The sequence below is a fragment of the Sebastes umbrosus genome, chromosome 1, assembly GCF_015220745.1.
Source record: "Sebastes umbrosus isolate fSebUmb1 chromosome 1, fSebUmb1.pri, whole genome shotgun sequence".
Taxonomy (NCBI): Eukaryota; Metazoa; Chordata; class Actinopteri; order Perciformes; family Sebastidae; genus Sebastes; species Sebastes umbrosus.
In genome coordinates, this window is record NC_051269.1 from 13399624 (window position 1) to 13412542 (window position 12919).

The following is a 12919-nucleotide window of genomic DNA, read 5'->3' on the forward strand; positions in this document are numbered from 1 at the left end:
GAAGCAGGAAATTCTCCCATTGGAGGAGTTAAAACCAGCACATTTTTGGCAGTTTTGCTTGAAAATGAGTTGCTGAAAAATGTTGCTGATTCATTTTGATTAAACGTCTAATCTCTGCAGCTCTAAACTCCATTATGCAGCGTTGTCATGAACTCTTGTAGCTCATATTAGTGAAAGTGCAAGTATAGAAGTTATATTGAGAGGCTGATCACAGGTGTAGGAAGCTGTTTGACTGTGTTTATAAATGTATAACTTACAGTAACTGTAAGTTAAAGGGACTGTTTGTAACTTCTTACACGTATAAATCACCCGGGTCGGTGTCCCATGCGCGTTCGCATATGCGCGCTCGCGTGTGGCTACGCTGTTCAGACAAGACTCCAACACAAACTAAACAGAAGCACCAAAACCACAAAGTTATATCTAGTGAAGCCCGTCTTGCAAAATAGTGATGGCCGCAGTCGGAGGACGCGGGGGAGACCGTAGCTTTGGTCTCCAGGGCCGGAGTCTCTGCTGTACTCTGCTCCTCTGCCTGCCTGCTTGCCTTCACTCAGCTCGCTCCACCTCACGTGCATACGCGCACACTCCACACTGCAGAAGACTTCGTAGCTCTGAGAATATCTAGTAAATGTACAGTGGACGTTTGTGCAGAAATAACTGCTGCAGCTCCTCCAGACCAACAGAGGTTTCCCGTGTCTTGTGAAGTGACAGAGCTCCGCAGGGAGAAACGTTATCGTCTCTGATCGGGTGCCGGTGTCTCCGCGGTCGGGAGGCTGAAGCAGGAAAAGCCAACACTAGGATCAGCAGTGATTCATGGCGAGACCTTCGTCTGGTCAGCTAACATTACTGCCAAGCAGGTGAAATATAGAGTGATATTGTGGTTTTAGCTGACGTGTGTCGCCTCACTGTTTAGAGCGATGCTCGTTCATGTCTATGTAGAGCGAGCACAAGCTCGAGCCCGACGCTGAGTTTCGTTGACTTATCGTCCACAGGTGTCGCTGTTAACAAGCATTTCTGATTCTTACAAACTGTCCCTTTAACTTTCATAACTCCATGAACTATTAAATTTGTAGTAACCACATGAACTAATAATGTGTATTAATAATAATGTGTTGTTGTGGGGCTTCGAAACACATTTTGCATTATTATCATGCAGCACATCCTGCAGTACTACAGTATTTAAACATGAATTCTATATCCTGAACATAAAGTGTTATAATGGTATAATCTCTAAAATTAAAGGGACTGTTTGTGTCTGTGATATTATCCTAATAGTGACTTTATGTGTCTCTGTGGTGCCATTTTTGTATTTTATTGAATTTCCACATCCTATGTCTATACTCTGATGTATATAAAACCACCACCTTGAAGTAAACTTGTTGAATAAGATGCCTGTCTAGTACTTTTCTGGGCAACCCCACAGCACTTGTTAAATTATAATACTTCCCTTTGCAGCAGGTTATTTATTACACACACAGGTTACAGAGCAACAAGGCGAAATTAAGAAGCGCCTTCAATTACCGTGACGAAGTGATTCTGACATCGCTATGCTTTCGATGAACGAGCAGGAGGAGAAAGGGGGATGGCACCAAAGTTAGGGGGAAGTTTTTTTTTTGGGTTCAGTAGCAGCGCGTGGAGAAAGGAGTGGTCTGGGACTGGGATAATGGAAGGTGGGAGACAGAAAGGGAGGGAGACTGAGCTCAGGTTTCAGCCTGACAGGGGGTAAGAAGGGGCCGGCCTGATATTTGGGAATAAACGAAGATTCATTGAAGGCAACGGGGACATAAAACTACAGCTTCTGGCCCGGAGCGGTCGGTGCTGATTTTCTGCTGCAGGTTCCTGGTCCTGCTGGATTCCCTCTCATTTGTTTTTTTGGGAACTGTGAATGTCGTAATTTGGGGACACACACACTAAATACTGAGAGAAACCTTCCGATATCTTTTCTCCCTCTCTGGGCCCTGCATGTCTAATATTTAGACATGTTCAGCTTTATGGATTCCAGGACTGTACTGCTCCTTGTAGCAAGCCAAGTCTGTCTATTAGCCGTTGTAAGATGTCAAGAGGACGACCGTAAGTGAACGTTTTATTTCTCTCAAAAGAGCTATATATAATGAAGAAAAAAAGTTGTCATAAGGTGCATATTCTTCTTCTGCAGCGGGTTTATCTTGAAGCGCAGCTGCACCTGAGCTTCAGTGCGTGTGTTGGTGCTTGGAGTGATTTGGTTTATTCCATCGCACCTTTTTACGCACAGAAAAGCTCGTGATTGTTTTGGATACTCTGGTGCGTGAAAAGTGATCTGACTGATGATAGTTGTGTATCCTCTGAGCTGATCTTACTGTACCTGCAAAGGTGTGATAAAACTCAGTATATCAGGAGTTGTGGACGTGCGTAAAAGTGATGCAACGGATGGAGAGATGTGGAGAGATTACGCACAGAATCAGGAGCTGTCTGTTTATCTCGCTCCAGTAGAGTTATTTTAATTAATTTGTTGTTGCATTAGTGATTTATTGTCGTTAAAGTTTACATTCTGGAAAGGGAGAAGCGTAAAGATTCAGATTTCGATCCCCTTACAGTGGAGCCCAATATGTTACCTCCCACTTTCTTAGGTTTAAAGCTGCCAGACACCTGTGGGTGCTTTAGAGGCCTTGACAGGCTCTCCTTTTAGCTGCAGATTCACTTAATATAGAGGAGGAGAGTGGAGGGGGAGGGGATGGGCAGAAAGTGAAAGGTGGTCAGGCTCAAGGGCCTTTGGTGAAAAGTGTTCACATTCCTCTGCTGTCAAAGGGCATGCAGGCAAATCCTGGCTTGTTGGAGCAGAAAGGTGGACTAATAACCTGACATTTCAATAATAAGGAGGGTTTTTTAAAGCAATTGCTTTAAAACTCTCTCCATTAAGAATCTAATAGCCCTTATATTATCTCTCATACCTGCAGACTTTCTACTGTCTCTGTAGTGGGATTGTTCCTCACCATTATTGGTTTTAGCATCCGCAAGGGACATTGGAGAATGAAGGTATGCCAGCAGAATGGAGCCAGAAATAATGTTCCATATGATTTCAGGATTTCCATCTGCGCAAAAGATTACCCATAAGCTGTGACAGTCAGCCCAGAGAGAGACAAGTGCCAAGGTGCAAAAGGATAGGTGACTGGAAAAATAATAAGGGATTTTATTCTCACAATACAAAAAGTGAAGCTTTTAATGCAAGGAATAGGTGTATTTTATGAGACGAAAAAGATAAAAAGGGGAAAAATACCCAAAGCAATTGCAAGTTACCCTTTCAGAGATATAATGCCCCTCTTTCCACAGTGTTAATTGGAGGCAGAAATGTATCTAAAGTGGTGAAGAGGTCTGATTGTGACCTCAGCACAGCAGGCTCACTGGCCCCAAACCACTCAGAAGGGACAGGGGTCAGTTCTTTAACTCACTATTTTGTGGCCACTGATGTGAGAAGCCCATAAATCTAATCAGATTCAGGGCCTAAAAGTTACTAAATACAGTGAAAACAGAGTTGACTCTACTGTCCTTGAAGTGCACCACCTGGGTTCACTTTGCAATTTTCATTGTTCATTTTACTCCTCTGGAAAACAGTATGGCTGCCAAACGCATAGGAGAGGAGACTTACAAATTATCCTCAGTGATGAAAAAGCCAGCTTTCTATCAGCCCTGCAGAATACAGAGGAGCCCTTGTCCCCCAATATCAGGAGAATCTTTCATATTTGAGCCAATGAAAGGACAGGTGCAGTCTTTTGACAGTGCATGCAGGCACGTAAAAACTAAATGTCAAACCTGCAAGGTATGTGCAGGAAAGCTGACTTTTTTTTCGCCCTCCGGCATGTTTGAATTGGCATCTGACACAGCTATGGCTTCCAGATGGGGTTTAAAAATGTGCCCCATGTTTATACAAGGCAATCGTTTGTGAATTGCCCACTCTGTCCCTTTTCCAGAAAGACCTCATTCATTGCTGCTGAGGTCCGTCAGGTTACCTAGACTTAAGCAGAGCTCAAAAGTAAATATAGCTACTGTACTTGCTCCTTTTCCTCTCACACTCTGTGCAGTCTGAACCCTGAGGCCTTTCTTTTGGTGGGTCGACCACTTTCCCCCCTCGGTGCAGGTTCAGTGGCTCCAATCAGAGCGTTTCTTTGAGCAACTCTTTGGCCTTCTGTTGACTTTTTAGGAAGCTGTCAGACTGGAAAAGTTAACAGGGATATGGCTAATTACTGAGTTCATTGTTGAATTCTCTTGAGTGGTATCATTTAGAGCAAGTACAGTACCTGTATTGAAACATGCCCCACCTCCATCACGTTCAGCTACAGTAGGCTCTCTTTGCCAAGCTGTGGTCTGAAAAAAAAATCCAAACATGTTTCATTTACTGAATGCAAAGTCTGTTGAGGGTGTCTCCCGCAATGTAAACGAGCCCTATATTTAACTTGTGGAGGAATTTAGGCACATGGTCTCCAGCTCCTCTGAAGTTATTGGAGGTTTCCTGCAGGTCTGACTCAGCTGTGATTCTGTGATATCACACTGCCACCCGGCGGCTGCTTGAGAGGTTGCTGTACTCAGTGCTGGTTATTGATAAATGGAATGATGGCACAAGAATTATTTTGTTTTTTTAAGATGACTTTTGGGAGATTTTAGCTTTTATTAGATAATGTATAGTCGAGAGGCTGACAGAAAATGTGGATGGTAGAGAGGTGGTGACATAAAGGCAATAAAGGTGCAACGGCTGGATTCAAACTGTGGGAAGTTGCTGTTTATGCAGACAAGAGTTTCAACGATTAGTCGAATGATCCATTAGTCAATCAACGAAACATTAATCAGCAACTATTTTGATAATTGATTCATTGTTTTAGTCATTTCTAAGCAAAAGTATTAAACATTTGCTGGTTCTAACCTCTCAAATGTGATGATTTGATGCTTATAAACTGAATATATTTGGGTTTTGGACTGTTAACTTGAATGCGCCATCTTGAGTTGAGAGATATTCCAATATATTTTCCATCATTTTGTAGACAAAATTATTAATTGATTGATCAAGAAAATAACTCTAATCAATAATCAAGCAAATAAAGGTGCAACAGCTGGATTCAAACCGAGGAAGTTGCGGTTTATGCAGACAAGAGCAGCAACGATTAGTCGATTAATTGATTAGTCAATTGACTAAACATTAATCAGCAACTATTCTGATAATCATTCATTGTTTTAGTCATCAAATGTGGTGATTTGATGCTTATAAACTGAATATCTTTGGGTTTTGGACTGTCATCTTGAGCTGTGATATTATAAAAGGCATTTGTTTACTATAATTATTGATATTTTATACACAACATGATTACCAGATTGACAGAGATTATGAAAATGATTGTTAGCTGAAGCATTAATGTAGACTGTGACACCCCAGAGGATTTCTTTATTGTAGAAATTGTGTTGACAGTAAAAGAAAATAGTCTTTAATAGGTTTGTCATCCATGATAAATAAGTAGATGATCACATTTCAAGTCCCCTTTTTGCCACTGAACAAAACATTTAATCCAAACCAGCTCAATGAAATGTTTGATTAAATTATTATCGAGATGTTTTGGGATGATTGTTTTTATTTAGGTTTAAGCTTTCCAACATGTTTTTTGCAATAACATTTTGGAGTACCTGTTGACGCACTGCATATGTGATTAACACCTAAACAACACAATATTTACTTTGCTTTATATCTTAAAGACATGCTATGACTAACAGTAAATACAATAGACCTTTTTATTTCCATTCTGTTGCTAGGGCAACAGCTTTGGTCCAAGTTTACTTCCTGTCAACAACTGCATTAACACACATTGCAACAGGAAAAACAAAGGGGCCATTTAGAGTGTTTATGTTGTCAAGTTTGAAAAGGTCTATGGTTGTTGTTGTTTATGAGTAACACATTGCAGTGACTGCTTTTCATACCTGATGTATAATCTCCTCTTTCCTCCCACCACCCACCTGCTCGGGCATCAGAGGAGGACGTTTTTAGCTGTATACAAGACGGACAGCGCTATAGCGACAAGGACGTGTGGAAACCACAGCCTTGTCGCATCTGTGTGTGCGACACTGGAACCGTCCTGTGTGATGAAATTGTCTGCGAAGATCTAAAAGACTGCCCCAAACCTGAAATCCCATTCGGAGAGTGTTGCCCCATCTGCGCAGCTGACCTGTCTCCACCCATTGGTCGTAATTTATTTATCTCACACCTCTCATAAATAAATTACTCTACGAGATCATGTTGTTTATTCTGGGGAGAAAATGACACAACTTGGTATTAATCAAAGGTTGACCATTTAACTCTTTAATGGATTAAATCTGACTATATGTCAACCTTGGATTTGAATACCGTTTTCTATCCCCAAAGCAAACAAATGATGAGAAATAATCAGTGACACATCTGAGCAGATTTCAGTGAAATGCTACCTCAATGCCATTTTTCCATAGCTGGCTCACCTTGGCCCCATCTTGTTTGAATACTCTCTCCTTCCCAGAGTATCATGAAAACATGTGGGAGTCATTAAGGAAATACCTCAGTCAAGCAGACACGGCCTCACATTTCTACACTATATCCTCTCTGAGGACTTCTGCAGATCTGATGGCAAGAAAATACTGTGACACTCTACTGAAGGAGCTATTCACCACATTTAAAATGGCCATTTTCTCCTGATAAACAAAGTCAGCTATGGAAAATATAAACACGGCCAGTTGAGGAGCACACGTGAAATCAGAAGTGTCACTGTTTTGCAATGCATGCTTGTTGATTAAAATGCTTTATAAAATACTTATCTTTCATTAAAAGGCAAAATTAAGTGCGTAGTGAGAAGTATGTAACATGTACAGCATCATTTTAGGTTATCAACCACCTTAAAATAGGGCTGGCTATCGAACCTCAATGCTTTCTTTTACACTGACGGAAATGTGTTGATTCCACTGACTATCAAACATCTGTCAAGTGGCATTGAACATCTGTCAGATTCATAATTTTGTTCACTTATCTTGTGACTTGATAGTTCTTGATTTAAATCTAAATTTTGATGATTTTAGTCTATTTTATGGAAGCAAATGCCTTGTATGGCTACTTGAATTTAGACAACATTTAACTTTTAAGAAGTTTGGTTTCTTTTGTTGAATGAAAATAGGGTTTTGTAGAAAAGCATTGTTTTTCTCTCAAAGAAAGGTATCAAAAAAACTTATTGTTTTGGTATCAGTAGTTAAAAGTAGGTAACGTATAGCATCAAAAACCTATTCTCAACGATACCCAGCCCTAAAAATATGCAAACTCATAATGTATCAGTATTGCTACTTAACAGTGCTTATTAGAATGCTTTGTTATACAAAAAACAATGGCCTACACCAGATTTAATGTTCTGAAATGGGCTATTCACATTATTTTGCTTCCTACCATGCTTCCCTTTTACCTGCAGCCGCTTTGCTTCTGCTTTGAGCTCTTGAGATGGTGATTCAACCAACACTTTTTCAATCCTGATGGGCTCTTTGGGTGCCACAAATGTGATTTGGTGGTGGTCGTTAGAAAGTAGTTTCATTTAGGAAAGTACAATTAGGCGCATCTAGACTGTCTGGGTTTCAGTGAAATACTGTGTGACCCTCATGGATTGTTTGTGTGTAATCGATTCGCTAACTGTGATCTGTTTTTCCCCTCGAACCCACTTCACCACATAACAGGATCGCCTGGAGCCAAGGTGAGACCCCGTAGAATATTAAGATGCCCTGTGTGTGTGTGTGTGTGTGTGTGTTATCATGATGCTGCGTGTGTGCTTGTGTGTGAAAGGAAGCTCTCCAGCACCTGCAATTAAACCTGTATCTATCCGAGACTCCTATCAGTGCTGCAGGAGTTCCCTGTAGTTTATGGATTTAGATGACACCTTGATGTGAAAGAGCTTTGCCAGATGGATAATAGTTATTTCCTCCTCAACACCGTGTGCCATATTTATGTGTCTAATGAAATTGTAGGGGATTCTTATTTTCAACATTTTGCTGGTGACCAGTTTCCTCAAAATTTCGGATGTGCTTTTGAAACGGTCTCTTAGGGGCAGAGCTACAAAATGTGTGTGAGTTCTAATCCTAATCGCTGTTTTTATGCTTTATCTTTTCAACGTCAGGGTCAGAAAGGTGAACCCGGAGACATTACCGATGTAAGTTGACACCACACAGCACTGAAATACAACTCCTCGATCTTTTCATTTGAAAATATTCTTTTGTAAATTGTTTTGGAGTTTCATATTTGAGGTAGAGACGTCTTTCATCCTTACATGAAACAGTTACAACCTCTTATTGGTAGCCAGTGTTGGAGGAAGTATCCAGATCCTTCACTTTAGTAAAAAAAAAAGTAGCAAAATAAAAATACGCCATGACAAATAAAAGTCCAGCATTGAAAATGTCTTGTAAAAAAGTATGTAAGTATTATTAGCAAAATGGACTTAGAAGTGAAAGTATCATTTAGGTAAAATGGCCCTGTGAGTGTTATTATTATTATTATTACATAATTATTACTGATGCATTAAGTGTGTACATATAATTTTACTGTTAATTTGAACTACCAAAATCATCATATGCTCTCTGTGTGAAATCTGAATCTGCAAAGTAACAAGTAATGAAAGCTGTCAAATAAATGTAGTAGAGTAGAAAGTACAATATTTCCCTCTGAAGTGTGTGGAGTAGAAGTATCAAGTAGCATGAAATGGAAACACTGAAGTACTTGAAATTGGTACTGAAGTACAGTACTTGAGTAAATATACCTAGTTACATTCCTCCACTGTTGGCAGCATATTATCTCTGCATGGCTGTGGATGTGTGTACGACTAGTTGTCAGTAATAAAAGAAATACTAATATAACTTAGCATTAATAGCACCAGTCTAAGAGAGAAAGCAGGCTGAGTCAGAGAGAGAGAGGGGAGGCAGGTCTGTGAGCCCACTCGTCAGGAGGACAGCCAAGCACAATAAGGCCTCCATACAATCCTCCATAAAGATCTCCAAAGGCCGGTGGTGCTGCAGCGCTGCTGCACCTGGAAATGATTTACCCCTCTGAGGGAATACAAGTCCACGGCAGGAAATAGGAAGGCATTGTTTATTGTATGTTCCTTATAATGCTTTGCCCGAAGAGATTAGCAATTAACAAGCCTGCTCTGATGGAGGAAAGATAATGTTTCCCCTCCGTGTGCAAAGAGAGCTAAACCTCACGTGTGCAAATACATCTGGTGAATATCAGCTTTAGCTAGAAGTAGGCCTAAATTTAAAGAGTTCATGCGCTCCAACAGGCCTTCATACAGTATATGCCACATTCACATGACCTCAAAGATTAAAGATAACACTTTCTTTCCTTTGCTTGACCAGGTTGTAGGACCAAGAGGACCAGGTGGCCCAATGGTACGCACCAATTTCCTTTGAATGCTTGTACAATTTGCTTTATGTAAAGATAATTCAAGATAGAAAGAGACTGCATTTACAGTTATTGGTATAGGTATTATATTTAATTGCCAGTTGCAGTGGCAGGAAGTCTCATGTGACATAACAGTAGCAGAGTTCACAGCTGTTTCCTGTTTCTGCACCTCACATGTACATGAGATAACACCTGAAGTTAACCACTACTTCTCTGTCTCCTGTTCACCAGGGCCCACCAGGAGAGCAAGGAAACCGTGGATCGAGAGGAGATAAGGGAGAGAAGGTCAGTTTAAAAAAAAAAAAAAAAAAAAATTCACTCCCCACTTTTTGTCCTTTTCACACCAGAAACTAGCCCCTCGCTCTGCTCCTTTAAGAAGTACAGTATGTCCTATTGAATGTGATAGCTGTAGATCTTTGGGGGGCGACGTGGGTGGATGGGTGGGGTATCTGCTACAGGTCTGCAGAATAGCAGCCTTTCATTGAGCAGCTCGGTCTAACTAGTCATGTGTCGTTTCCATTAGGCTGTGTGGTCGGCTGAATCTGGGTTGTTTAACAGATGTGGGACTGTCGGAGACTCATAATGTAAACCTCTGCTTCAATCCGAGGCCTCGAGTCAGTCAGTGTAGGGAATCAACGACGCCGCTCTCGCCAGGCTTTGATCACTGCACTAATGTAACAACACTTAGATGTGATAATGGCTGCAGGCGGAGGAGTTTATGTCTCGTAGTTATCTTGTTTATGCAGATTAGAGCACGAGGCGCATTGAGTTTTTGGCGAGCAGAGGGTTGAGCAGCCTGTTAGGTGTTCAGCACATTCTTTGCTCAGGATCCCCTTGCAGGGTAATTTGTCACTACATGCACAGAGGTATGCCAGGTAGTCTGATCGGGTCTGATAAATCATCAGCATGCTCTATGTGCAACCTCTGCATCTTGGTGGTGCAAAGCTCTTTTTTTAGGTTTTTCTTTTACCTTTAAAAATATCCGGTTTAATCCGGTGGAAAAGTCAAACTCTGGATCTCTGTTTGCCACCAGCCGGTCAGGTGTAGTCAGGTTTACTCGTGTAGACCGTTTGGAGAAGATTCAACTGAGCATTAAGCTTCTGTCGACAGTTTCTGTTCTGTGTCGTCTGCCAGCAATTGTGTAATGATTTATCCAAAGTACTACTACTACTACTCAGTTCAAATATTGGCACAAAGGCCTGAAATTAATCAACGGTGACTTGCAATGATTATTATTTAACACTCTCCTGCACTCATATATGCTTAGAAAGTCAGTGGTGTGTTTAAAGTTAATACAGCATCAAAACGGGATGACTTTTATTGATATGTAACTTGCATTAGCATATCAAATTGATGGTCTTATTTGTCATAAAGCACATTGCACATAGAAAAAAATTTAAAATTTAAGCTGAATATATGAGTAGAGCAAAAAATATTAGTAGTTTAATCAATAAGTCAACATATCCTCATCCAACAGTTTGTATAATATCTTACGAAAAAGTTATTCCTCCTTTTTTGTTTGTTTTCCTGTGAATGTCCAGCAACACGTGTCAGTTTCATGTACACATACATGCATGCAGTCTTTTCAAAATAAACTTCCGTCTTCACGGGAAACAATTTCCTTAGGATTATGCAAGAAAGCTACTTAGTTAGGTTTAGGAAAAGATCAGGGTTTGGCTTAAAATAACTCCGGAAGTGGCGTTATTTAATACGTAACTTACGTGACAAATAAATGACAGGGGGTACGAACACTGGTGTCCTGAGCGAAAGTCTGCTATTTTTTGACCCACCCATCTACGCAAACTCCTCCCTATGTGGCATTTGTTTCTCTTTATATTCCCTGGTTGACAATTATGTGAATTACATACAACTTCATTTTTGGGATATACAGTACGTATATGAATTGCAGTGCATTACTTTTCGTAGGTATAGCTATGAACGGTGTTTGAGAACAGCCTGAATAAGTTGATCAACAGAAAATGAGTCAGCTATTTCAATAGTATCTTAGTCATTGTTTAAGTAAAAAAACAAAAATCAACTTTTTCCAGCTTCTGAAACCTGAATATTTGCTTTTTTTTGTTGTTTTCTATGATACAAACTGATTCAATTTTGGTTTTGGACTGTTGGTTGGACAAAACAAGACATTTGAATACGTCAACATGGACTTTTTTACATTGTAATTTTTTAGTTTTTTACTCTTTTCTCACATTTTATGGACCAAATGTTATTTCGATTTGACTTATTATTCAGAGCTTGCATCATTTGCTCATTTCAGTTTACAAATAAGAATCTGATTGATTATTTGGTATGAGTCATTGATTTATTTTTAATATTATCTATCTATTTCAGGGAACCCATGGTCCCCGCGGCAGAGATGGTGAGCCTGGCACCCCCGGAAACCCCGGCCCCCCTGGACCTCCAGGACCTAATGGACCCCCTGGCCTCGGCGGAGTAAGTATCCCATGACGAGTAGGGGTGGGTTAGCATTCACTGCAGACGCAGGAGCTGACAGGTTGAACACTAATGCAAGGCCAAGAATGGGTTCACTTTGACTGGGTGGAATAAGCAGAGAGAAAGGAAAAATGGAGCCAAGAGCACAAAAGATGTGCGAAATGGCTGGCGTTGGGAGGAGGCAGCAAGACAACGGCGAGTAGATGCAGAGAGGGAGAATAGATCGAATGCCTCTCATTCTTTGTAGGAGAAAAGGAGGGAGGCGAGGTGGATGGAGGGGAGGGGAGGTGGAAGGGCAGGAGGTAGTATGATAGACTTGGGGAGGGGAAGGGAAGGAGCTTTTTGGGGGGAAACAAGGAGACTCTTTGTGAAGGAGAGAGATGAAAACTATTCACATGCCCTCTGTCTCTCCTCTGTCTGCATTAGGATTATTCACATAATACGCTCTGCTGCTCACAATCTATAAAAGCAGATCCTGCCAAAATGACACGGCATCCTCCAGACTAAAAATGATGCAAATAAATGACAGCACATTTGGCTTCTGAGATAAAATACTTTGCAAATTTGCATTATGGAAACTTAAACCAAACTTTTAAAGTTGGTGCAATCTGAAGTATTTCTTCTTGGCCTTTCATATATTCTAACTAGATGCTTTACCCTGCTGTCAATGTGACATCTTGACCTAAGGGTCTTAATTTCACTGAGATGTGATAAATGCATATAAAAGGCATGTAAACAACCTTTATATATAGCTTGATAAAAATATTAATGCTCTCTTTTCTTTTGCCTTTTCCAGAACTTTGCTGCTCAGATGGCCGGTGGTTTTGACGAGAAGGCTGGCGGCGCGCAGATGGGTGTGATGCAAGGACCAATGGTGAGCGAGCGATGATGACACCTGCTGCCACTCCCATGTTGTTGTTTTTTACAGTCGGCTGCTTATGTATCTGCCTGGATGCTATAGTCTTGGAAGGGGTCAGGAGCGAGGAGAAATTACCCGGGTTAAAGATCTGTGCTGGAAAGCATCTGCCCTGTAGCATCTTTGAAACTTCTCCACTTTCACTT

At 40.8% G+C, this 12919-nt stretch overlaps 1 protein-coding gene across 2 annotated transcripts in view; it reads left to right on the forward strand.

The window, feature by feature from the left end:
* Positions 1 to 1738: 1738 nt before the first annotated feature.
* Positions 1739 to 12919, forward strand: part of col2a1b (collagen, type II, alpha 1b) — a 58299-nt gene continuing 47118 nt past the window's right edge. The window contains exons 1-8 of one of the 2 annotated variants that reach the window (XM_037768681.1): positions 1739 to 2067; positions 5983 to 6192; positions 7693 to 7709; positions 8130 to 8162; positions 9361 to 9393; positions 9638 to 9691; positions 11756 to 11857; positions 12654 to 12731. In XM_037768681.1, coding sequence (XP_037624609.1) covers positions 1977 to 2067; positions 5983 to 6192; positions 7693 to 7709; positions 8130 to 8162; positions 9361 to 9393; positions 9638 to 9691; positions 11756 to 11857; positions 12654 to 12731 — 618 coding nt within the window. In that variant the 5' untranslated portion in view covers positions 1739 to 1976. The remainder of the gene's footprint in view (positions 2068 to 5982; positions 6193 to 7692; positions 7710 to 8129; positions 8163 to 9360; positions 9394 to 9637; positions 9692 to 11755; positions 11858 to 12653; positions 12732 to 12919) is intronic. The other variant, XM_037768688.1, reaches the window with a different exon arrangement.